The sequence below is a fragment of the Phascolarctos cinereus genome, unplaced genomic scaffold (genome assembly GCF_003287225.1).
Source record: "Phascolarctos cinereus isolate Bilbo 61053 unplaced genomic scaffold, phaCin_HiC Scaffold_726;HRSCAF=1367, whole genome shotgun sequence".
Lineage (NCBI taxonomy): Eukaryota > Metazoa > Chordata > Mammalia > Diprotodontia > Phascolarctidae > Phascolarctos > Phascolarctos cinereus.
This window is the reverse complement of record NW_027556098.1, coordinates 33,911,586-33,938,055: the sequence shown is the minus strand read 5'-3', so window position 1 is coordinate 33,938,055 and position 26,470 is coordinate 33,911,586. Positions and strand designations below refer to the sequence as shown.

General features: G+C 37.6%; 1 protein-coding gene across 12 annotated transcripts in view; it reads left to right on the top strand.

The window, feature by feature from the left end:
* The window catches only part of INPP4A (inositol polyphosphate-4-phosphatase type I A), a 206,810-nt gene that overhangs the window by 122,022 nt on the left and 58,318 nt on the right, over window positions 1–26,470 (top strand). For 11 of the 12 annotated variants that reach the window (XM_020992807.2, XM_078146368.1, XM_020992808.2 and 8 more), the window contains 8 exons: window positions 2,187–2,394; window positions 3,446–3,490; window positions 10,645–10,763; window positions 12,344–12,460; window positions 13,521–13,600; window positions 14,754–14,865; window positions 17,069–17,159; window positions 17,699–17,846. In XM_020992807.2, the coding sequence (XP_020848466.1) occupies window positions 2,289–2,394; window positions 3,446–3,490; window positions 10,645–10,763; window positions 12,344–12,460; window positions 13,521–13,600; window positions 14,754–14,865; window positions 17,069–17,159; window positions 17,699–17,846 (818 nt within the window). In that variant the 5' untranslated portion in view covers window positions 2,187–2,288. Of the gene's footprint in view, window positions 1–2,186; window positions 2,395–3,445; window positions 3,491–10,644; window positions 10,764–12,343; window positions 12,461–13,520; window positions 13,601–13,826; window positions 14,059–14,753; window positions 14,866–17,068; window positions 17,160–17,698; window positions 17,847–26,470 lie in introns of those variants that run through there. The other variant, XM_020992809.2, reaches the window with a different exon arrangement.

Below are 26,470 nucleotides of genomic sequence, written 5' to 3'. Positions count from 1 at the left end.
AAATTTTAACCCAGCTCTTCCTCTAGAGGCAGTACTTTGTCTACTCTGCAACACTGTGCATATGTTTACGCAGACACATGCATGTATGGTCTTTAGGACAATCTACTAATTTGAAGAAGCAGCAAAGATTTGTAATTGGGAGACCTGGGTTTGAATCCCAGCTCTAATATTTACTAATTGTAACCCTGGGTAAGCTACTTATCCTTCCAGCTCTCAGTTTTCTTCATTTGTAAAATGAAAGGATTTTGATTATATGGTCTCTAAAGTCCCATCCAGTCTGAAATCCTATGGGCCTTAGGAAAGTCACTTGCTTGGTAAGTTGTACAGTTATCCCTTCCGCGTTGTGGGGGATTGGGGTGCAGCACCTCCATGATCTAGAAGATCCATGTACAACTTTTTGGCCCTCCCTTTGTACCAGAGAAGAAGCCTGAATTATTGTTATTAAAAGATAAAATATGTTGATGTTATACAATACTATACATATATTTAATGCATTTCTGAGTTTCGAAAAATTTTCTGTGTCGTCTGCTGGCCTTTGTGTGCTGTCTGTAGCTTTTGTAAAACTCTCCCGAAATTCCCACTTAATTTCTTATGCCGACCCACAATATAGTGAAACCACAATGGGGAAAGCTGCAGTGTGGACGAGATAAATGTAGATGACAAAATAAATTGAGTTGTGTTGGCTTTAATGTGCCTTTTGGTTCTGAAGATATACATTATGGGGTGGCTAGGTGGCACAGTGAATAGAGCTCTGGCCTTGGAGTCAGGAGGACCTGAGTTCAAATCCAGCCTCAGATGCTTAACATTTATGAGGTGTGTGACTCTGTGTAAGTCATTTAACCCCAATTGCCTCACCAAAAAGCAAAAAAACAAAAAAACATATATTGAATTGTTTTGAGCTTTTAAAGATTTTCATATTTTGTACAAGCTTTGGCATATTATTTAAAGGAAAAACTAATTCTAAAAGACAAATTTTTATTCCATGTGTGAAGTAGTAATTACTACATGTCTTTTTTTCTAGAAAAGAATATCATTCATCTAGGAAATAACCTGTGTTTTTAGGGAAAGGGAGGAGAATGTCTACAGCTATATGTGGCAATCTCTCAATACCCTTCTCATCTTTGTGAGGATGGTACTTTATTATTGATTGATTTGAAATGTAATGAAAGGACACAAATACATAGAATAGTATAGTTACACTATTAAATTTAGCATACATCTACTTAGAAAACAAATTGTACATAAGAGAAGTTGACAGTTCCATATGAAAGCTTCAATCTTTATATATTGATATATATATATATTTATTTATATCTATATATTTATTGATGATCATTATGTTCACAACAAAAAAGGAAATTTCTTTTTTAAAAATGTAATGGAAGTCAATAAATCAAGCAACAAGTCTTTAATAAGCACCTTATTTATGTGCCAGCTGCTGTACTAGGCACTGAGATTACAAGTACAAAGAATGAAATAATCCCTACTCACAATGAGCTTACATTTTTATTTTTACTTTTTGGTAAGGCAGTCAGGATTAAGTGACCTGCCCAGGACCACACAGCTAGCAAGTGTCAAGGGTCTGAGGCCAGATTTGAAGTCAGGTCCTCCTGACTCCAAGGCCAGAGCTCTATCCACTGTGTCACCTAGCTGCCCCTGAGCTTACGTTTTAATGAAGACAAATACATATAAAAATTACAGACAGCATAAATACATATACAAAGTAGTTAAAAAACAGGTAATTTGGGAAATTAGACACTAGCATTTGGGGGAATCAGGAAAGGTTTCATGTAGAAGATGATGCCTGGGCTGACTTTTAAAGGAAGAAGGGGACTCTCTGAGGTGGTGTGAACAGAGGCATATACAAAGGCATGGACCTTGGAGAAGGAGTGTTCAAGGAACAGAGATGGCTAGTTTGGTTATATTGCAGAATGTGGAAGGTAATGTCCAGTGAGGCTAGAAAGACAGCTTGGGACCAGGTTGTATAGGACTTTAAAAGCTAAACAGAAGAATTTATATTTGGTCCTAGAGGCGATTGGAAGCGTCTGGAGCTTGGTTAAATTGGGGAATCATGGTCAAAATTGCCTTTATAGAAAATTGTTTTGGCAGCTCTGTGTAGGATGGTATCTTTCTGTTAACTCTGACTTCAGTCTTCGAATTTATATTATTTGTTCTTTCTTATTCAGGGCTGCTGCCATGCCGGGTGAATAGGGCTCAGTGACAGGACATTCCTGGAAGTAGTCGTGGTCAGACCCAGCAGGAAGAAGCACACCATTGCCCATGACACCATGACAGCAAGAGATCACAGCCCACGTCATGGCTCCAAGTCCCGTTCAGTGCAGCGGGCCTCCACTATTGATGTTACCTCTGACATGCTGGGACTGTCTCTGGCAGGTGAGTGCCACATCTCCCCCTGGGCTAACCGTGAAGGAGACACAAACACCAAGTTAAATTGGAAGGGAAAGAAAATGGTGACTGGCTCTTGGAATATGCCCCTTTGGATGGTCCCTAGTACTAAACTAGTCGTGTGTGGTGCTACCAGTCTAATGGTATGTTAAATTATCCATTGCAGAGAGAAAGAAAACACACACACACACACACACACACACACACACACACACACACAGAGTTTAAATTGTATTCAATGATCCACACCCATAGTCACTTTTCATATAATTCTAAATTGTTTTCCAGCGTAGTTCAGCCATTTTACAGTTATACCAAGAGTGTGTTAATATGCCCATCTTTCTCCAACCTGTTATTTTTAAAAAATCTTTTAAATTTAATTTATTGATGCATTTCGTTTCAACAAAAACAAAACCCCACCATATTCACAATTGTGTACTCTCTGAAAAGAGGTAAAATAGCTTAAAAGAATGATTAAAGCCATTAATACCCTACGTTAAATAGTTTTCTACTTGGTTGAAAGAAAAGATGGGTATATATCTTATAAGGTGAAGCAGTATTTTCCAACACTTTTAATTTTATTGTCATTTAAAGTTGTCTTCATTTATATAGTTTTAGTCAATATGTATATTATTCTTTTGGTTCTGCTTTATTCACTCTTTCTTACTTCATACAGGTGTTACCATATTTCCTTGAATTATTTATATTAATTGTTTTTTCTGGCACAATGCTATTCTACTAAATTAACTTATCACCATTTGTTTAGCTTTTCTCAATTGATTGAGCACCTGGTTTGTTTCTACCTTTCAGGAATTACAAAAGTAATTGATACTTTCTTACAATTAGGTGTTTTGGAGCATATGTTCAGGAGTGAGATTGCTGGACTAGAGAGTATAGGAACAGTTTAGGAACTTCCCTTGGCATAATTCCAAATTGTTTTCTAAAACTGGGACCCTAACTCATAGCTCTACCAGCAGTGAATCAGTGTGCCTGTTTTCTTGCAGATTAATTATGTTCTGCCATTTCTTTTCCTGTCTAGGAAACATCCAGGATCCAGATGAGCCCATATTAGAATTCAGCTTGGGTTGGTATCATTTTTAAAATATTATTTTTAGAATGTACGGTTAGCACAAATTTAGTATCACCACCACCTCAAAATTCTCTGAGGATTTGTTGCTGTGGCTACAATTTTTCTGTAGAAAATAAAGCTGAGGAAGGTGTGAATTTCTTGTTACAGTACTGATAGAAATTAAGAATATGCCTGGGGCTTTTTATGCCTTGGAGCCAAGTGCTTTCCCCCTTATCATCTGACTCTCACCCAACTAGACGATAGAGGGGATAGGCGAAGAAGACAGGTGGATGATCCTGTAGCAGGAACAACGCTCCACACCTCCTCCCCATTCAGTCCATGCTCTTGCCCAAAATACAACCTTCTGTTGTGATCTAGCTGAGCAATAATGACAGCTGAGGACTTTGGATGTTGCTGCTTCTGGTAATCTAAAAATTTCCCTCTCCTAGACTGATGCTCTTCAGTGCTCTTTTCTATTTTCTCCCTGGATGGTGGTCACAGAGGTCACTGACTATATCCAGAACACAGGGTGTAGTGGAAATACCCTGCACAATCAAGACCTAGGTTCTGGACTGTTCTGGCTGAGGGATGTGACCTTTAACCACATGAACTTCCTCATCTATAGTAGGGGTGGATGATAACCTGGCTCACTGAGTTATTGTGAGGATTAAATAAGATAATAAAGTGCTTTGAGAAGTATAAATAACTATATAAAGCTATGTCAAAGAATGCAGTTTCATCAGGGTGGAAACTCATGACTTAGAAAGTTGCTAAGGCTCAGAGAAATTAAACGACATTCCCATAATCACACAGGGGGTGTTAAAGGCAGAATTTCAAATGGAGACTCCCTGACTTCAAATCTAGCATCATATCTAATGTGGCATGGCTCCTGTCTTATTAAGGCTCAGAAGATTAAGGGACTTTTTCAAGGTTGCGCAGGTAGTAAGTTCCTCAGCTAGAATGTGTAAATATAAGAAGTATTCAGAATAGTAATAATATGATTAACTACTATAATAACAATATTATTAACTCCTGCAGTTGCTACCTCTTAAACATAACCCTAATGGGAAACTAAAAATTTTGCCTCTTGCTTTCTAGAGGAGGTATGTAGCTCATTATAAAACTAGTATGTACTTTTCCCATTGGAAGTACTCACTCTTCTCATATGTGAGTCACAGAAATTCACAGAGCTGTGAGGTAACTAAGTTATGAGTGGATAGAGGGCTGGCCCTGGAGTCGGGAAGACCTGTGTTCAAATTTGGCTCAGATACTTATTAACTGTGTGACTGGGCAAGTCATTTAAGTGATCTCTGCCTCCGTTTCCTAATCTATAAAATGGAGGTAATAATAGTACCGATTATTATAATACCTAACGTTTATATAGCACTAACTGTGTGCCAGGCACTGTTAGGCGCTTTGCAGTTATCATGTCATTTGGTCCTCACAACAACCCTGGAAACTGAGACAGGCCTAGGTTAAATGACTTTCCCAGGGTCATGCAGCTAGTAAGTGACCAAGGCTGTATTTGAACTCAGGTCTTTCTGACTTCAGGCTCAGTGCTCTATCTCCTGCTCCACCTAGTTGCCCTATGGCAATAATAATATTTATAAAGTGTTTAACACAGTGCCTGGCACAAAGTAGGTGCTTAATGCTTTTTTAAAAAGTAATAATGGAGCCTTAGAGAGCTAGTCCAGTCCCATCATTTTACAGATAAGGAAACTGAGATCCAGAGAGGTCTTCCACATTATACTTCCTAGTCCACATGACAGTGTGTCTTAGCTTTTTAGCTGCTTTCTTACTGACTTCTTGTAAAGTCTTAAGTAGATAGGTGTGGTTTTGTTGACTTTATCTCTTCTGATTTATTTAGATAGATTCTGTGGCTATTGTCTTTATTAAAGCTTCTAGTGATGTTACATTTTGTCCTTTTCTAGTTCAGGGTTTTAGGGTCTTGGGTTTATCATCATCTATATCTTCTAACTTAGATGCATCAAATCTGTCCTGAGACACCAACTAGCTGTGTGACCCTGGGCAAATCATTTAACCCTATTTGCCACAGTTTTCTCATTTGTAAAAGGAGCTGGAGAAGGGAATAGCTAACCACTCCAGTATCTTTGTCAAGAAAATCCTAGATGGGGTCATGAAGAGTTGAGCATGATTGAAAATGACTGAACAACAGCGATAACAACAACTTTATGGTGGCTGCTCCAGTGCTTCTAATGTTGCACTCTGAATCCATGCCCCAGCCTAGTCTATCCGAGATTGTCGTCTACATTCTTGATTTGCCCATGTTTAACTTCATTGATTACTCTGTCTTGCCTCCAGTCCATAGGCAGGTATACACAGTATATTTGTTTCAGGACCTTCTGGAATTGACTGGCTTGTCAATACACTAACACAGTCTTCCAGAAGTACCACCCCATTGAGACTGTATAGTAGCTGATATCTACCAAGATACCATTGACTGAGGTACTGAGATACTGGCTCCCTGTCTGTAACCTTTTCACTTTTTTCCACACATGAGCCATGAGCCCACAGAATTAGGGAGATAGTTGAGCATAGAGCTTAGCCCTTTCTCAGAAAACTTCTCTGTACAGGTTTTATGAAATAGCATTTAAAAGAAAGGAAGCTTTCCTTTCTATTGGGCCAGCATGTCCAATTTTATGGTTCTAGATTGCTGAGGTGGGTAGGGATAAGAGGCATATAATACATGATGTGTTCAAAAGCATCTTTGGTCTTTGTGTTCTTATCTGAGCAAAATTTTTGTAACTGAGATTTTGATATTTTCTTTCCATTGGGTATAGAAATGGAGAGGTCAGAATAGAGATAAAACCTTTCTGCCAACAAGGTATGGCTTTATTTTTAAGTAATGGGGCTGCAACCAATTTATTTTTATTAAACAAATATAGGCATACCTTGGAGACATTGAAGGTTTGGTTTCAGACAGCTACAATAAAGTGAATCACTTGGTTTCCCATCTAAAATTATATTTACACTATAATGTAGTATTGTATCTAAAAACCCCCAACAATGTGCATACCTTGATTAAAAAGTAGTTTATTGCTAAAAAATGCTAACCATCATCTGAGCCTTCAGCAAATCATAATCTTTTTGCTGGCGGAGAGTCTTGCCCCCAGCGTTGATGGCCATCGACTGATCGGAGGGGGAGGGGGAGTTGCTGAAGTTTGGGGTGGCTGTGGCAATTTCTTAAAGTAAGGCAACAGTGAAGTTTGCCACATCAGTTGACTCTTACTTTCACTAGAATGCTTAGAGGCCGTTGTAGGGCTATTAATTAGCCGAATCTCAATATTATTGTCTCCCAGGGAATAAGGAGGCCAGAGAGTGACGGTGAATAGGCTGGTTGTGGAGCAGTCAGAACACTCACAGCATTTATCGATTAAATTCATTGTCTTATATGGGCATGGTTCCTGGCACCCCAAAACAATTATAATAGTAACATCAAAGATCACAGATCACCATAACAGATATCATGATGATGAAAAAGTTTGAATTATTGTGAGAATTACCAAAATGTGACACACAGGTGTTATGTGAACATATGCTTTTGGGAACATGGCACCAATAGATTTGTTCCAACTCAGGGTTGTCATAAGCCTTTAATTTGTAAAAAACTCTATCTGTGAAGTTCATTAAAGCCAAGTGTAATAAAATGAGGTATACCTGTAGTTAGGAAATGGCTACCTCTGTGCACTGTGCTAGGATTTATAGGACATACAAAGATGTCCCTTCAAAGTTCAACTCTTTAATCCTAGTGTCTTTCCTTAGATTATTATTAATCTTATGTGTGTATCTCATCTTATATTGCTGTTTGCATGTTGTCTTCAAAGGAAGGAAGGAAGAGAGGAAGGAAAGGAGGGAGGAGGGAAGGAAGACTTCACTATAGTTGTGGGAGTGACAGTCTGCCATTTATTGCAACAACAGGCAAAAAAAAAATTAGAAAATATCTAGCTCCTGGATGAAAAAAGCCTCAACAGGCAATGTTTTACTCTAGCTAAGACAAGGTAGATAGAATAACTACCTCTAGCATACAGCCTTCTCTTGATTCTCCAATTGTTAGTGCTCTCCCTTCCAAATCACTATATTTATTTTGTGTCATATAGATAATTTCCTGTGAGCATGTTTTATCCCCCTAGTATATGCCTTGATAACAAAAATTGTGATTGTATGACCAACAATATGGCTGAATAGTTGCTTTCTACAAATTTCTCCAATTCCAGAACTTCAAAAGAAAGGACTTAATGGGCTAGATACAGAGGACTTTAAGCTGAATTCACAAGATAAGATTATAAAGTCCTTGTACCAGAAAAGAACTTAATTCAGAACATATGAGAACATTGCCAAGAATTTCTGAATCCTGGCCTCCAAGGATTGATTGAGTGCCTGACACATGTGCCTGACACACAGTGGGTGCCTGGATACTTGTTGGTTGACTGCTGTTTAGCTGGGGAGGCAGGACAGACACAAGTCATAAATAATAGTACAACAATAGAAGAGATGTCAGAAAGAACAGAGAAATTAGTGAATCATACTGCTCCCAGGAGAAGAAAGGTCATGCTTGAGCCAGACTGTGAAGGATAGATAAGATTGAGATAGTTAGAGCAGATGAAGGAGGGCATTCCAAGAGAAGGAAATGGCATCTACGAAGGCCCTCTGGAAGGAGGGATGGATATGCATAGAAAGATAGGTGTAACAGTTTGGCTAGATTGAAAGACTCGTATAGGGGAGAAGTGGAAGATGCAATTTAGTCCAACAACTTTTATTAAACACCTGCTATGGAGATGAATTTGGGGAAATAGGTCAATAAGGATTCAGGTTGGAGAGTATTAAATACCATACTGAGGATCATAGGATTATAGATTTAGAGCTTAGAAGATTGCTCAGAGGGTACCTAGTCCAACCCTCTCCTTAACCCAAGTTAAGGAATTGAGGCCAGGATAGGTTAAATGACTTTTCCAAGGTCTCACAGCTAATAAGTGGCAGTTTAAGGATTTGAACCCAGGTCTTCTGACACCAAATCCTGCAAATTTTCTACTATTTGACCTTTATCCTGTAGGTAATAGTAGCTGTCTTCTAATTAGAATTACAGTTGCTTATTATTTGCAATTTGTTTGGAGGTTTTCTGTTTAAGAAAAAATTAAGGTATGGTTTTTATGTGTTGGTGCTTAATTCTCTATCCCCACCCTCAATCATGTTTGAAGGAGTTAGAAAGCTATTATGTGGCTTAAGTTGATGAAACGTTAAAATATTATTTTAATACTCATTGATTTTCGTATAACATACAGGATATTGAAGCCAGGTTGATATTCTAAGAGTACAACACTCTTTGATGATGATTTCAATTTCAGACATCTTGTCAATCTAAGCACTTCAGCATTTAACTTATTTTCTTAAGTTTGGTAGAAAAGTTATCCTACCTACCTTGTCTTAGCTAGAGTAAAACATTGCCTATTGAGGCTTTTTTTCATCCAGGAGCTAGATCTTTTCTAATTTCTAATTGTTGCAATAAATGGCAGACTTTCACTCCCACAACTACAGTAAAGTCTTCCTTCCTTCCTCCCTCCCTTCCCTCCTTCCTCTCTTCTTTCCTTCCTTCCTTCCTTTGAAGACAACATGCAAACAGCAATATAAGATATGATACACACATAAGATTGATAATAATCCAAGGAAAGACACTAGGATTAAAGAATATTGATAAAGGCTTCTTGCAGAAAGTTGAATTTTAGTTGTGACTTATAGGAAGCTAGGGAATCTAGGAAGTGTAGAGATAAGGAGGGAGAAAATTCTAGGTTTAGGGAATACCCAGAGAAAATTCATAAAGCAAGGAGGCCAATGTCTGAACTGTGGAATATGTGGAGGGGAGTAAAATGTAAGAAGATTAGAATGATAAGAACAGCACGTGGTACTTTACCCTTAAGTCCCAACTTTTTGTTGTTCAGTCATTTCAATTATGTCCGAGTCTTCATGACCCCATTTGAGGTTTTCTTGGCAAAATATTGAAGTAGTTTGCCATTTCTCCAGCCCATTTTACAGATGAAGTAACTGAGGGAAGCAGAGTTAAGTGACTTGCCCAGGGTCACACAGCTGGTAACTCTCTGAGGCCAGATTTGAACCCAGGAAGATGAATCTTCCTGACCGCATGCACCCCACTCTACCCACTGCACCACCTAGCCACCCAGTCCCAACTTTCACTGTGATATCTGAAATGTCATATCAGCAAATTCTAGAGACCAGTTCATAATTGGATACATCCTTGTCCTTAGGTTTTCTCAAGTGCCAGTTTGTAGACAAGTAGATGCATACGTATTACAACTATATGACAATAGGGAAGTCATTTAATTCTTCTGAGCCTAAGTATCTTTTTGGTGTAAAGAACATAGGAGTTAGAAAATCTGAACTTACTAACTGTGTGACCCTGGGCAAGTCACTTAACCCTGATTGCCTCACCGAAAAAAAAAATCTGCATTTGATTTCTGACTCTTGCTTACTACTCTTATGTTGGGCCAGTAACTTAATTTCTCTGGTCTTCAGTTTCCTCATTTATAAAATGATAGCTTTGGACTAGACTGTATTTCCCAACCATAATTCCTATAATATGTAAAACATGAATGACAATTCTGGTACTACCTAGCTCTCAGGGATGTTGTAAAGAACTCACTTTGTAAACTGTTAAATCACTATAGAAATGAGACAAATTGAAGTCTGCTTCAGAGGCACTGTAACCATTCTTTAGACTCTATATGTTTGTGTGAGATTAGTGTTGTTGGAACACTGTATTAATGAGGTCAGGGACCCATCTCCAGATGGTCCAGTTGTTTGGTTCTATTCTTATGCCTTTAACCTCATGCAGCTGTTCTCCTCGAGTGAAATGAGGAGATCAAATATAGATGAGATGGATTAAGTCTGTCACTGCTGCCGGTGTGACTAAAAGGTTATTTCCTCTTGATTATGTATGAAGGGTAACAGTAACATAGATGAAATATGTAGCTGAATTATCTTTCTTTGTCTCATTCATATGCTGGGGTTTCTTATGAAACATTTCCTGTTTGGTTTTTTTTGTTTGTTTGTTTGTTTTGTTTTTGAGAACAGAGAACTAACCAGAGCAGGATTCTGAAAGCTTAATTTAATTATTTTTTAAATTTTCATTGTCAAAGCTTGCAGTGAGCTGCATACTCCATCGCTAGATCGAAAACCAAATAGTTTTGTAGCAGTGAGTGTAACAACACCTCCTCAGGCATTCTGGACAAAGCATGCACAGACAGAGATTATAGAGGTGAGTGTAACTCCATGTCCTCTTACAGGAGGAAAATCCATAAATTCCCCAATTGCAGTATTTCTGCTGCTGTATGAGGTATATATCCAGATCTGGATATATATGTCTATATATATATCGATATATATCGATATATATATAGAGAGATATATAGAGAGATATATATATATCCTTATATCCATATCCATATATATATATACATATATATATCTCCATAGCTATGAATGTTTCTTTGAACAGTGATTATTTTTACTTGTACTTTGGCCATTTCTGATTATAATCATTTATTTGCATGGCGCTTGTTTTTGAAACGTGTTTTAGTAGTACTGATTGGCTCATTGCTTTAAACAGTGCTGCTATAAGTTCATTTAGCTTTTTTGAGTTGTAAGAATAAATCAACCTTGTCCATTCTGATTGAGGATCATGTCTGAAGAGTTGTTTTGCTTCTCTGCTCATCATTCAAAGCTCATTAGTCTAGTTATAGTGGGATAACCAACACCTTTTGCAGCACCGTCTCATAGTAGGATATTTATTTTTTAAATTCCACAGTTTCCTATTAGGTGACAACATTATTAATATTAATTATTATCATGTAAGTCAAAGTGAATTAGATTTATTTACTTTGAGGAACTGGGTGATGCAAATTTTATGATACCCTTAGTGACAGATGGACACATGGCAGGTGTGCTGTGCAGCAGAGGTTAGGAATTGCTGGGTCTTGAAACTTTAGAGTTCTTTTTTTCTGCTCTGTCTAATAAGAACATTTTGAGTGCCCAAAGCAGTGTAGGTAGCTTGTTGGCGTTAGTGGTGTCTCCTAGCAGCTGTTTCCAAAATAACATGCATTTCTTTTCTCTGTCCTCCACAAACTTAGACCTTAGCCAGATACTCATTGTCTTTCGGAAGCATATTTCCAAAGCAAACCTGGATTGTTGACTATTTATGAAATTTTATCATTAAATGTTTCCCAAGTTAAAATTAAATTAAATTAATTTAATTTCTGGAAAAGAAAAAGATTGTAAACATTTTTTTCTTCTTTTCCAAATTGCAGAAAAGAGAGTGGTATAAATTCTAATAAGATTCCAAAAATAGGTGCAGAAAAGTTAGGACCCAGAGTTAGCTAAATTCGCCATCCTTTTCTAGGAATAGTAAACATCCTTAATAGTTCATTTCCTTCCTTGTCTGGACTGTTTATATTGTAAAAGACCTTAAATCTATGAGTTGGTTTTAGTTGCATGAAAAAGACCAGATATTTAACTTTGTAAGACTGAAAATATGGACATTCAACCTCTTTATAATCTTACCAAAAGTAACCTTCTTGTTGGGTTGAAAAGTTTTATAATTGTAAGAAAACTCTTCATGACCTTGATTATAGTGTTAGAAATATCTTGTACAATAGTAACAGTTAGTGGAATTTGAATGTGTAAGGGTCACTGGAGGTATCTCTGAGCATACAAATGTTAGTTTGCTATAATTACAGCTACTAAGAGCATTTCTTTTCCTCAATCTAAGAATTTCATTCTGTATTTTTAAAAATGTATCTATTATTGTTTTATGGAATAACATTCTCTTTTTTGTTCCAGGGAACTAACAATCCTATATTTCTAAGCAGTATCGCCTTCTTTCAAGACTCCCTTATCAATCAGATGACGCAAATCAAGCTATCTGTTTATGATGTCAAAGATAGATCTCAGGGAACAGTTAAGTAGTCTTTTTTAGATTTTGTAGAATCACTTTCCTTTTCAGTCACATGATGAATTAAGTGAGATAATAGTATTTGGCTTGAGCCCCAGGTAATTCAATATGTAGCCTTAGAAACAAAGCAGAACATTTCAAAGGCATCATTGCAATTTCTTTCCTCATCTCCCCACTGTGCTCCTCGATAAGAGAACTCATGGTATGTTTTACATGAGTTCTCTTGGACTGACGTAAAAAACAAAGGATATCAATGAAACTATTTATTACAATCATTTCTTGATTGTAAGCCTCCTCTATCCCTGGCAGCCTTACACCCTCCCTCATAACAAAGAAGAACAAGCAAAAAGAAGTGATATAGTTGGTGACTTTGTCTGAAAATGTATGTAACGTTATGGTCTCCATAGTTATCTGTTTCTCTGTCAAAAGTAGTGCATTGTATTTCACTGTCTGCTCTGATTATGACAATTAGATCTTAGATTCAGAACTAGTGGGAACCTTAGACATCATGTATTCCAACCTCCTTACTTTACAGATGAAGAAATTAAGACTCGTAAGGTTGTAAATTAAGTAATTTAAATAGAAAGTGACAGAGCTGAGATTTGAACCAGAGCCTCAGAGTCGAAATTCTTTCCACTGTACCATGTTATTTGTTTTACTTGGAGCTCAACCTCCCCTTCATGTTCTTTTCATTTATATTGTTGTGGTCATCGTATATATTCTTCTGGATATTTTCTTCTGTAACAGTTGATATAAATCTCCATTTCTCTGAGGTATTCAGAGTTGTCATTTCTTATTGCATAGTAATATTCCATTACATTCATGCAACAGTGTTTGTTCAGCCATCTCCCAATCATTGGGCACCCACTTGTACCCAGTTTTTTGATACCACAGAAAGTACTTTGATGTACAGTAGATCTTTGTTTTTGACATCCTTAGGGTGTGTGCCCAGTAATGAGATTCTTACCAGACTTATTTTTTAGGCCAAATTCTTCTGTATGTCTTGTAATTGGAATATAAGAAAAACTTGTACACTAACTCTGTCGCTTTTTTTCCTCTACTCAGATGTATTTACTGGGCTCTGGGACATTCGTAGTCAAAGATCTGCTTCAGGAGAAATACCATAGGTTGCATTTAACACTAAGGTTGGTATTTACCTTTGTTCTCTTTGAAAGAGAAATATAATTCTCTTTCATTTTCCTCTAGTGGTCTCAAAAGTGCTTCTGCTTAGACTTAGTTTCTGGTTAGGGTATGACATTTAAATCATCTATGGAAACAAGATATCATAGATACATTAAAGGCAATTGTCTACCTCATAGAGGCCTAATTCATAAGCATTCTGTTAGTGGAGCAAAGTGGGAATAAACTCACTTTCTTGGGGCCACTGGGGTAATTACCATGTCCTACCCTTAGAAAAGGCATTATTTGAGAATGAGCCTTGTAACTTAAAAGCGTTAGTGCACTTCTCAGAAGTTTCCCATTTCCTAACTCTTCACAAGAAGAACCAGACCCTTGATTACTGTTTTATAAGGTCAAATTCTAGTGGATTCATGCTGGAACTGGGCAGCAGAGAGGAATGTAGTGTTTTCATCCTTGATACCTGGTATGGCATGCTAAGTCCTGCTTTTGTTCCAACAGCTTATTGTATCTGCAGTAGAAAAGGTGGGGCGTTATCATGGCACCAAACTTCCTTCTGCATTTTAAATCTTTCCTTTGGGAAGTGTGTCATTTCAACAGATTACACTGTGAGTCAGTGGTCCTCCCAGCCTCTAAGCTTACACTGTGAGGTGGTTTCTAAATAATTTCTGTCTTTAGGACTTCTTTGAGTAGTTGGGTGAAGAATGGGCTGGGCACAGGAAGTCAAGTCATCCCTTCAAAATTCTTCCTGAGTTCATTCTAGTTAACTGTCCAGGGGAATTCCTAAAGGGTACTAGTTTAGACAAGACTCTGTCTCACTTGTTTCCTAGAGCTAATTAGAATTGGGGATTGGGGAAGGAAGGAACATTGAAGAGATAGGAAAGGGGGAGTGAGAAGAGGACTCTTAGTCCTGAAGCCTAATACCAGAGTAGAAAGACCCCTCATAGCACCTGTAGACTAAAGCAGTTATTCAGATCCTATCAGTCCCAAGTTTTGATCATCCCCTAATATTCCTGAAAATACTCCAGGGTCCATAGGTGTAAATCTGTGACTTTTAGCCAGTTATCACTTTGAGCTTCTCATGTATAGCATACTTGCCTGGCATGACATACATAACAAAACAGGAAGCAAATTCACATTTTATCACGTTGTTTGTCACAGGTCTGCTGAAAATGATCGTGTAGGTAACATTACTGTAATAGGATGGCAAATGGAAGAGAAGTCAGACCAGAGGCCCCCTGTAACGAGGTCACCTGATACAGTTAATGGGAGGGTGAGTGTGTACCTTTTTTGAGCTACCAAAAGTAGGAATTGGAAGGAAAGCATAGCACAAATAGCGTTTGTTATCCAAGTCTTCATCGGAGTAATTTTCATTGATTGTTAGCTTTATGTCATTGGGAACCTCTTCATTTTCAACCCCTAAATGACCGATATTTTCCCTGGAGACCTAGGATGGTTCTCAAATTACAGTGATTGAACCTACAAATTAGTATTTATGTCATGCTGTTTGGGGGCTTCTATTTCATTGACTTTGACCTTGCTTCTTAGACACTGAAGCTTTCAGTTGAGGGTGTACTAAAGAATGAGCCACCACCAGTGATGCATGTGTGCACAGAGAGTTTCTATATGAATTGAGATAAATAGTTACAGGTGCCTACATCTCTTGGAATTAAATACATGAATATTTTTTGAGGGCCGACTCTCTGCCAGGCACTGTGCTAAATATTGCAAGTCTGCAAAAATTAAATAGAGGCCTTTAGGTGGTTGGTAGAATATCATAAGAAGTTTTTGCTTGGAAAGCAGTTGATAAAATAAGCCTGCAGAGAGGTTGGCGCGAGATCTATCTGAGCCAGTCCTTTTTGAAATCGTTTATAGAGAAACTTGCAAGGAGACAACAAACAGAGAATAGAACAGATTCATTAGTGTTTCTATAATCCATTCTCATTGACTCTGGCAATGGGACCACCATATTTGAATCCTTTCATCTCATCTCTGATGTACTATATGAAGTCACAGTGGCACTTAGAAAGTCAAAACTCAGAAGTTTCAGGGTCTGAGCAAACATGAACTGAAGAAATATTTACTGGAGATGACACCATTTTAAAGGCACTTGGGAATCAATTTTTCACGATGCCTCAAAGACAAAAAGACTCCAATGGAAGGGATAGTATCACAAACAATGCTTTTACCAAAGTAAGGCATCCAAGAAGGCATCAACAACTATGGACCCACTTGTTTTCTCATCTCTACAAAATGTTTATGAGCATGGTATATGCATGCATAAAGGAAATCCTAGATCAAAATATGAGAAGGTAGCAAACGGGCTTTTGCTGACAGTTTTCTATGGTTCCCATATGATCAGAGACCTCAGAGATCATAGAATCATAGATTTAGACTTGGAAAAGATTTAGAAGTCATCTAGTCCAAACTCTCATTTTACCGGTGAAGAAACTGAGGTCTTCAAAGGTATAGTAATGTGCCCAGAGTCACATAGCTAGTAAGTAGCAGAACAGGGATTGAATGGAAAGAGAAATTAAATTCATCTCTTAATCCCAAGATTGCTTCAGCCCTTGAGTATTATAAAGAGTCTTATTGAGAAATTTTTTCTTTCTTTCTTACTTTCTTTCTTTCCTTCTTTCCTTCTTCCTTCCTTCCTTCCTTCCTTCCTTCCTTCCTTCCTTCCTTCCTTCCTTCCTTCCTTCCTTCCTTCCTTCCTTCCTTCTTCTTTCTTTCTTTTTTTTGTAAGGCAATCAGGGTTAAGTGACTTGCCCGGGGGTCACTCAGCTAGTAAGTGTCAAGTGTCTGAGGCCGCATTTGAACTCAGGTCCTCCTGATTCCGAGGCCAGAGCTTTATCCACTGCGCCACCTAGCTGCCCCGAGAAATTGTTAACATATAGTCCCTGCTCTGAATTGATTCTCTAATTATGTGTTTCTCATGTTTGTGTTCCAAATACTATATATGACATGACAGGTCATGACTTAAAATGGAAAGTGCTGATAAGGAACATTTAACAATATTATGGCTACTTAATCTCAACCAGTGTCAATGGACAGTTCATATCCTAATATTGGATTGTAAGGTGAAAGTCCATTTTTATTGAGGGAAAGTATTGAGTTTTATCTGACATTAGATTCTTTTACCTGTGTAGAGATATTATATTCCCATGTTTCATCCATCATCTTGTCTCCAGCCCCCTCATATTACAGATGAGGAAATTAAGCCCTTGAGAGATTACAGTCTAGAAAAGTTGCATGTAAAATGATTTTTACAAAGCAAATCATACTTTAAATGTCCTAAGTGGTGAATTTGTTTACCTTGTGACTCAGTAAATTAATTGTACAGATTAAACATTGGTTTCAAGAGAGATGCTCCGTGTTTATGCAGGGTTTCTAGGCCATGATTTCATGTGTCAGGTGGCGATGAGTTGCTGCTGGATTTCACAGCCTCTTTGGTATTTCCCACATGTATCCTTTAGACTGTTCTACCAGTGGATGAAAGCTTGACAGAATCATTAGGAATCCGATCCAAATATGCTTCCTTGCGGAAAGATTCATTACTGAAATCAGGTAAGTAGTTCTCTGTATCGATCTCAGTGCCTTGCTTGTAAGCCTGAGCATGTGAACATAGAGCTAGAGAGAAAATAACTGTTCACTTCTGGTTATTACAGTAGTCTGAGTTGATTTCACTTGTCTCCTTTCTAAACATAACTGCTCTTGCCAGATGTTCATTGCATAAGTCATACATTGAGCAGGAGACGTGTTGCAGGATTATTTGTTTCTCTTTGATTTTGTGCCTTCTTCTCTCCCTTTTATCCCCACAACTACATCAGTTAGTTTAGACAAGTAGTCACAATGCTTTTCAGTGCAAAGATTGGATACGGCATGTAGAAAAATGTGTTTGGAATCAGTCCTTTTGTCATTTTTTTCCTTAGAAATGTTGTCATACACTTAGAGAGAGAGAGAGAGAGAGAGAGAGAGAGTGTGTGTGTGTGTGTGTGTGTAGTTAGAGGAACCAATGCTGAATATGGCTGAGATAGAAGGAAGGAAAATTAGAGTGACTGCCTTTCTTCCTCTTAACTCAAGTGCCATGTTCCTTTGCATTTCAGTGTTTGGTGGTGCCATCTGTAGAATGTACCGTTTCCCTACAACTGAAGGGAATCACCTAAGGATCTTGGAGCAGATGGCTGAAAGTGTCCTCTCCTTACATGTTCCTAGACAGTTTGTAAAACTCCTTCTAGAAGAAGACGCGGCAAGGTAAGAAAAGTTTGCTTGCATTTCTCTTGTAAGAAATGGATTAGTAGCATTTCGTAATGACTTAAAGGAATTTGAGAGGTCATTTCTCTTCCCCATGTTTAAAGCTATAAATAAGCTATAGCTTATTTAAAGCTGTATTAGACAAGTGAATGAAAAACTGTGCCATCTTTTAAAATGACCTTCAAAGGAGATTTTATTACCTTGCCAGAAATGCTTTCCAATGTCTAGTAGCCATTCATTTCTAAAAGTTCTTCCTTGTAATTTGCCTGAATTTCTCATTTGCCATTTAAATATTTCTCCCCATTTGATCCTTGTTTGAGATAGAGAACAGTTGATTGTCAGCCATTCTATGATGGCTCCTTAACCTTTGACTTTGGATAAAATGTTTTTGTGTGTGTTGACAATAGAAAAACCATGATTTTCATTTATCATCTATTCTCGTTTTCTGTTGTTGTCATGTGAGAGCTGGAAGGAACCTTAGAGTCATCTAGTCCAGAGGTTCTTCACCTTTTTTATGTCATGGACACATTTTTCAGTCTAGTGAAGACTCTGAACCCATTCCTAGAATTATGTTTTTAAATGCACAAAATCCAAAACATAGAATTAAAAAAGAAAAATTATACAAGATGTCTCAGAAGGCCTAATACAGTCCTAAGCTACTAAAAAAAACCCCCAAACTTGAAATAGTACTAAGATTTTTGGGACACCCTGTATTGAAATATTTATTAAGAAAATTAAAAATTTTAATTTTAAAATTAAAAAAAATTTTTTTTAAGTTCATGGACTCTTAGATAAGAACCCCTGAATTAGGGTTTATAGTGCATGAAAGACAGAAGGTTAGAAAGGTTAGGGTGGCATCAAGTTGGTGAAGAGCCTTGGGTACTGGACACAGGATTTTGGACTTTAGCCATTGGGCTGTAGGAAACCTGAGAGTTTTTGAAAAGAATAATTATGATTAAACCTTTGGATAAAATAGAAATAATAGTTCATGTACTACTTACTTTACTTCAGTGTTGTGTTAATCAAATAAGATAAGGGATACAAAAGTGTTTTGAAATCCTAAAGGTTTTTACAAATGTGGTGAGGTAATGGCCACAGTGGTTTGTTTCTATGGTCAAGTCTGTATATTTGCAAGTGGGTATAAAGTTTTCCCATTAAGAAGAGGGAAAACTATAGGAACTCTAAGGTTCTAGTTTTTACTATGCAGTATTCACCTCCTCAGTAATTACCACATAAAAAGCAAATGGCAAATCTTGCCATCTCCATATCAGCTTTCTTAGAGTAATGTTGATTTGTAAAATTATTACAGAATGTACCTTTATTTTCTTTTCCTTGGACAAGCTAGGCCCTCTTGGGGTTGCTAGAGAGGCTTCTCATTGTCTCTTAAGTTGTTATAGTACTCTACAAGGCAAGAAATAAATCTTAGCATGGGCTCTCTTTCTATTGATTAGTATATAGTTTGGATCTGAGTGGTAAGATGTGAATTCTCAAAAGTGGTAAGTGGAAAGCTGAGGTGACACCATCTCCTAGATAGAGTCCGTATTGTTCTTTCTGAAAAAACTCCTTTTTACAATACCACTTACCTATTTTTGAAGGGAGTTTGAATTATAGCTTTGATGAAAGTTATAGGAATGATCATATAGAAGGGGAAGCCCATTTAGGAAGTAAGGTCTGTTTTCTAAATGGTAAAACTCAGAAATTTTAGAGGTAATGTGTTACAGTAGAAAATGTTCTGGCATTGGACTCAAAAAATCTTCATTCAAATTCTATCTCTACCACTTTCTGTTTGTTAGACTTTTAACAAATCAGTTAATCTCTGGGTCTCAGTTTCTTCATTTGTAAAATGAACAGGTTCAACCAGATGGCTTCCAATGTGCTTTCTAGCTCTAAATTTATGGTCCTGTGATTTTTATTTTTAAATTCATGAACAGAACTATTATTTGGGTGGCTAACATATTTCTGTGTCATGGAATAAACAAACCCAGGAAGCTGGAAATGCAATTTTATTTATTTAATTTAAAGTATTACTTTTCATTGAGTTTGCGCTGCCAGCTGGAACTCTTGAGACTTTAGAATACCTTAGTTCAGTGTTTCAAAAACTAATTTTGTAAAGGTGGCAGTTTAGAGGCAGCAACTCAGCTGAACTGTCCCAACAGCTTTAAAAAACACCTTAAATCAAATTGTGGAGTGGCAGAGCCAACAAAAGGTCAGAGTGAGACTTTTTTTAAATTAATTTATTTTGATTTATCAACAATCACTTCCATAAGCTTTTGAGTTTTAAATTTTTCTCCCTCACCAAGATGATGTGCAATCTGATGTAGGCTATACATATACATTCCTATTGACATATTTTCGCATTAATGATGTTGAAGGAAGAATTAGAACCGATAGGAGGAACCACCAGAAAGAGGAAACAAAACACAATAGAAGAAAAAAAAATAGCAAATAGTACACTTCATTCTGCATTCAAACTCCATAATTCTCAGAGTGGGACATTTTTCCAGTATTAATGTAACTTAGGAGGTCAACAGCAGAGGTCTGTGATACTGGAATTGGGGCCAGTTGGGAGTGCACTTGGTGGCAACAACACCAGCGGTGAGTATTGGAGGCAGCCACTACAGCTACAGTAACTTCAGGAGCTCCCAGCCCAGAGATGGCAAGGGGATTGGACAACTGGTCAACAGAAAATTACAGTGGACCATTTTCTGGCACCGAGTGGACCTGCTGATTGGCAACTCTGTTGCCCATATATAATATGAGTTAGAGTTCCCAGGCAGAGAGGAGCACTTGCGTTGGGCTTCGGGAGAGCAAGGGACCCTCGTCACAGTTCCAAGGCAGAGAGGAATGTTAGCACTTGTGGCTTCCGGGGACCAAGGACCCTTTGCTGCAATGGACCTGGGGCCCTTCCTGGGTAGGGACTAGAACACCAACCAGGAGAGCCATGTTCACACCTCTTCCTGGATCACAGTACTTTGGAAGCACTGAAAACTTGCAGACCTCCCAGAACTAGCTCTGAAAACAGCAACACAAAAAAGCCTAAAGCTTGGGACAGTGCCACCCCACTCCCAGGGCAAGCAAAGCCCAACTTTAACATAAAGTTCAAAGTCAAGAAGTAGAAATTCAAGAACTTCAAAAAGGAATAAATAACAAAAAAGGAACTTGACCATAAAAAGCTACTACGGTGGGAGGGATGACAAGACATAAACTCAAAAGACAATGTGAAAACAGGTACAACCAAAACCTCAAAGAAAAATGGTATTTGGACCCAAGCCAAGAAGTATTCCTCTAAGAGTCAAAGAAAGAGACAAGAGTGATAGAGGAAAAATTTGGGGGAAAAAAGAGTGATACAAGAAAATAATCAAAAGAGAATTAACAGCTTGGTAAAAGAGGCACTAAAAATACTGAAGAAAATATCGCCTTAAAAATAGAATTGACAGCTCCTCTTCTAACTCTAAATCTATGATAATCACAGAGGGAAAGTTTATGTATGTATGTATGGAAATATTTGTAGCGATACTTTTTGTGGTAGCAAAGTACTGGAAACAGAGAATGGACCCGTCAGGCAGGAAATGACTGAATAAATTGCGAGTGTTAGAATGTAATTGGATATTATTCTACCATAAAGAAGATGAAGAATTCAGTGAAACTTGGGAAAATTTACATGTTTTGGTTAGATTTGCCTAGATCTGAGAAAAGTACCTTGAGATCTCCAACAATTATCATTTTGTTGTCTTTTTCTTTCTGTAAATCAATTTTTCCTTTAAATGTTTAGATACTATGCTGTTCAGTGTGTTTGTATTAAGTACCTATATTAATACATTATTTCTGGTGCCATTAAACATGATGTCATTTCCCTACATATCTCTTTTAAGCAAGTCTGGTTTTACTTTTGTTTGGTCTGCAATCATGATTCTTAGCCCTACCTTTTTGAGTTCACCTGAAGTATGATAGATTTTGCTCCATTCCCCTTTTTTGATTATGTGTGAATGTTTCTATTTCAATTGTGTTTCTTGTAAACCTCATATGTTCTTCTGTTCTATATTCTAACCCATTTTGCTATCCTCCATGGCCACAGTTAAAGTTATTTATTTCCCTCCATCTTATCTTTTTATATCTTTCCTCATCTTTGCCTCCCATTTCTCTCTTTATAATCAAGAAGAGATTTTTGAGAGAGGAACGTACACAACACTAATGACCTGTGTTTTAGACAGTCTCCTTCTATTCCACTTTTCCTCTTCTATTTCATTCACCCAGTCCCCAATTATAGGTTCTTTAGAAACCTTTTCATTTTATTACTTCCATGTTCCATATATTTGTTACCCCCATTTATCAATCCCACAGACCTTTCACATTCTCTCCAAAGAGGGAATTGGCTTTGCTTATTACTCATCCCTCCCTGAATCTACTCACATACTCTTAATCCCCATTTCATTTTCCATGTCTTCTTCTGATTCCCTGTTTGAATTTAATCTAATTCTGTGTGTGTGTAGGTGTTCACCCTCCTTTATCCAGTTTCATATGAACATGAGGTTCATACTGCAGCCCTCTCTCCAACTCCTTCCTCCATGTTTGTATAGTTTTTTTTTCTTGAACCTTGATTAAAAGACATGTATGAATTGATGCATGGGGAAGTAAACAGAACTAGGAGACCAATTTACACAATGACCACAGAGATGTAAAAGAAAATGATATTGAAAGACTTTGGAACCCTGATCAATGCAGTGATTCCAGAGAACTGACTTTGAAGCATATTTGCCTCTCAGAATGCAGTTTATGTTGTTAGATATGGGCAATGTATTGATTTGTTTGGCCTAAAGTATGTTTCTTTGTCACAAAGTAGAGTTCTTTTGGGAGGGTAAGGAGGAGGAGTCATTATAAAGTAACATGGCTTTTTTTTTTAAAAGAATAACTAACACTTCCATTTAAGAAACAGTTACTCACTACTTTAAACGTGAGCTCCTTGTCCAGGAACCGGGTGTGCATACAACTAAAGGAAATGTGAATCATTATCAATCTTGATATTTCTTACTATAAATGAAACCAGATGACAAAAGGAAATTGTAGCTAAATGAAGAGGTGGTATACAAAGACAAAATTGGAAAAAAAATCTTTGCTCTCAAGGAATTTACATTCTAATGGAGAGATAATATGTATGTGGATACAGATATACTTAATATATACAAAATGAAAACTAGGATAGGAGGTAGTTAGGATTGGAAGGTACTTTTTCTTGGGGAGAATCATGAAAGTTGTGGTGCTTGAAAGATGATGCTTGAACTGGTTTAAGGAAACCAGGGATTCCAAGAGGAATGAAATCTAGACATGGGATGAGCTAGAATGTCATTTGAGCAACACAGGAGGAAGACTAGTGTGGGGGTGGAGGGGAGTAATGTGTAGAAAAATGGGAAAGGGCCAGGTTATAAAGATACTTAAACAAATTTTTGTTTAGTTCTAGTGATAATAGATACTAGAGCTCACTGAGTAAGAGGCTTGACTTAGTCAAACCTATGCTTTAGCAAAAGCAATTCTACGAGATAAAAGACATGAAGTAAGACTACCAAGACCATGATGGTCATCCAGATAAGAGGTAATTAGGGTCTGAACTAGGTTGATAGCTAAGTGAATGGGACAACACGGTGGAGATAGAAATGACGAGATTTGCCAACTGATTAGATGTGTGGGATGAGGGAGAGTAAGAATCCAGCATGACACTGAAGTTGGAAGGATTGTAGTCTCTTCAGCAGTGGTTTGGAGGGAAAGATGATGAATTCTGAATTTTGAATTTGAATTTCATCAGGTACAAGATACCTTCTAGTCCATCTAGGAATATTCAGTAGGCAGTGGGCGATGTAGAACTGGGACTTAAGAGACAAAGTAGAGCTGGATCTATAGATCTAAGAGTCATCAGTGTAGTGTTGGTGAATTGAATCTGTGGGATCTAATGAAGTCACCAGGTGAGAGTGTAGAGGGAGAAAAGAGAAGAGAACACAGTACACAGACTTGGGACTACACCCACGGTTAATAGTAATGACATAGATGATAAATGCGCAAAGAAGTTTTAGAAGTAGTTGTACAGGGAGGAAGACAACCAGGAGAGAGTGACATCATGAAAAGTGAAAGAGGAGAAAATATCCAGGAGGAAAATAGAGTCAACGATGTCAGACGCTGCAGAGAGCTCAAATATGTAAGAGCTGAGAGGTAAGAAGCAGGGTTGAAGGATTCTTAGAAGAGACAATGAAGCTAGAAAGTGGAGGTCCCAAGGAGAGCCAACTTTTTGAGGGAATTTGGCGAATACAATGGGGACTGAGACAGAAGTTCATAGCTAGCAGACATGGTTGGGTCGAGTGATAAGGATGGGGAGTCTAGGACACATTTGTAGGGAGGAGGGAATAAGCCAGTCAGTAGGGAGAGGTTGGAGATTAGAGAGAGGACGATAGTGGGGACAGTCTCCTGGAGAAAATGGGAGGATTACATCTTAGTCCTCACCACATATTCTTTAGCCAAGTGACCCTGTCATCCTGGCTGTTGGACAAACAAGACCCTCCATCTCTCAGGTCTAGGCATTTTCTCTGGCTGTCCATCATGCCTGGAATGCTCTCTTTTCCTCAACTCTGCCAGCTGACTTCCCTGGCTTCCTTTAAGTCCATTTTGAGACTGTCCTCTAGCATAAGATAGTCCCTATTGGGAAGATGTCAGGTTCTTCCTCAGTTAACTGTTTCCCTTCTAATATCAGCTGCATTGATTTTGTATGTGTAAGACCTTTTTGATTTTATGTTAGCGGAATTGTCCACTTTATATTTTGTGATCTTCTGTATGTCTTGTCTGGTAATTAATTTTTCCCCTGGAAGTAGAGTTAGTTTTTCACAACATATCTACTATGGAAGTGTTTTGTATAAACTACACACGGATAACCTTTATTGAGTTGCTTGCCTTTTCAATGAGAGTGGGTGGGAAGGGAGAAAATTTGGAACCCAAAGTTTTAAAAACACATGTTTAAAAAAAAATGTTTTCACATGCAACTGGGAAATAAGAAATACAGGAAATGGGTTACAGAAGCCTATCCTGCCCTACAGGAAAATAGAAGGGGAAGGGGAATAAGAGAAGGCGGGGGGGCAGAGATAGAAGAGAGGGCAGACTAGGGGAAGGGGTATTCAGAATGCATGCCGTCTTGGGGTAGGGGTAGGGGTGAGATGGAGTGAAAATTTGGAACTCAAAATCTTGTGGAAGTAAGTGTTGAAAACTAAAAATAAGTAAATGTATATCAAAAAAAAATTTTAAAAAGTAAAAAAAAAAATTTTAATCTTTCCCCTGGTCATAGTTGCAAAAGATATCTTCTTCCCTGATCTTCTAATTTATTTAATACGACCTTTTATGCATCCATTTTGAGCTTATTGTGGTATATAATGTGAGATCTTGATCGAAACCTAATTTCTGACCAGATGGCCTTTTATCTCATTACTTCAAGAAGGGTTGTGAAAAATGCTATCCACCTCCAGAGGAAGAACTGATGAAATCTGAATGCAGATTTTAGCATTCTTTTTTTACTTTCTTTATTACTCTTTTTTTTGTCTGTGTTTTCTTTTGCAACATGGCTAATATGGAAATGTTTTGCATGACTGTACATGTATAATCTATATCAAATTGCTTGCCTTCTTGAGGAAGGGAGAGGGGAGGGAAGGAGAGAATATGGAACCTAAAATTTTAAAAATAACCGAATGTTAAAATTTTTTGTTTATATGTAATTGAGGGAAAAAAAGAAAAATTAAATGTTAAAAAATAACAGGACTGGAGAGGAACTAGAAATGACAAGACACCAATAACATCATTTGAAAACTTAATTGATCATCCTGTAACAGTTGGGAAATGACTAGTAAGCAGTGTGGAAGCATGTTCATATCATCTTTGCAGTCAGAATGCCAATTTGTCAGAGCAGTGATCAAAATCAATAACAAATTGGAAGAACAGAATTGAGGAGTTATGGCATACAGTTGAGGTGTGTTTAAGCAAGATGTTGAAGGTAAAAAATGGGAAATGGACATCAATAAACATCAACACAGACTGTCAACCTTCCCAAAGGCAGTGTAAAAGAGGCAACTGGCTTAACCAAAATGAATAGACCAGAAATCACCTCAGGCTACAAATAGTTAACAAAGGGTAAGAAATCCAGCTAATGGCCACCTTGAGTTAGCATATACAGTCGTAAAGTTTTGAAGAAGAGGATGGTAGATTATGAGTGATAGTGCCCATAAAATAGCAATAAAGGGAAAAACAGCTTCACTAAAAGTTTGTCAGGACACCCAACCAAACAAAGGCATACCGGAGGCAGTTAAAGATGAAACTAGAGGACAAAAGACAAATGAGAAATGGAAAAGATCTGCTAAGATTTCTGTGACAAAGTTTTCTCTTTCCTTGAGCTATCACTTTTGGATTTTTATCACAGTGTCTATTGTGAAGAAGAAAAATGACACTAAAGACAACCAAGATGCAACTATATTAAGACAAGTATCCCAAAAGGAAGTCTGTGTTGGAGAAGATGGTTTTGAGGCCATTGAGGGTTTCATACTCAAGATCCCTGAAAGAAGGAAAGATATCATTGCCCAAACAGGATAGTCAAGAAAATGTTG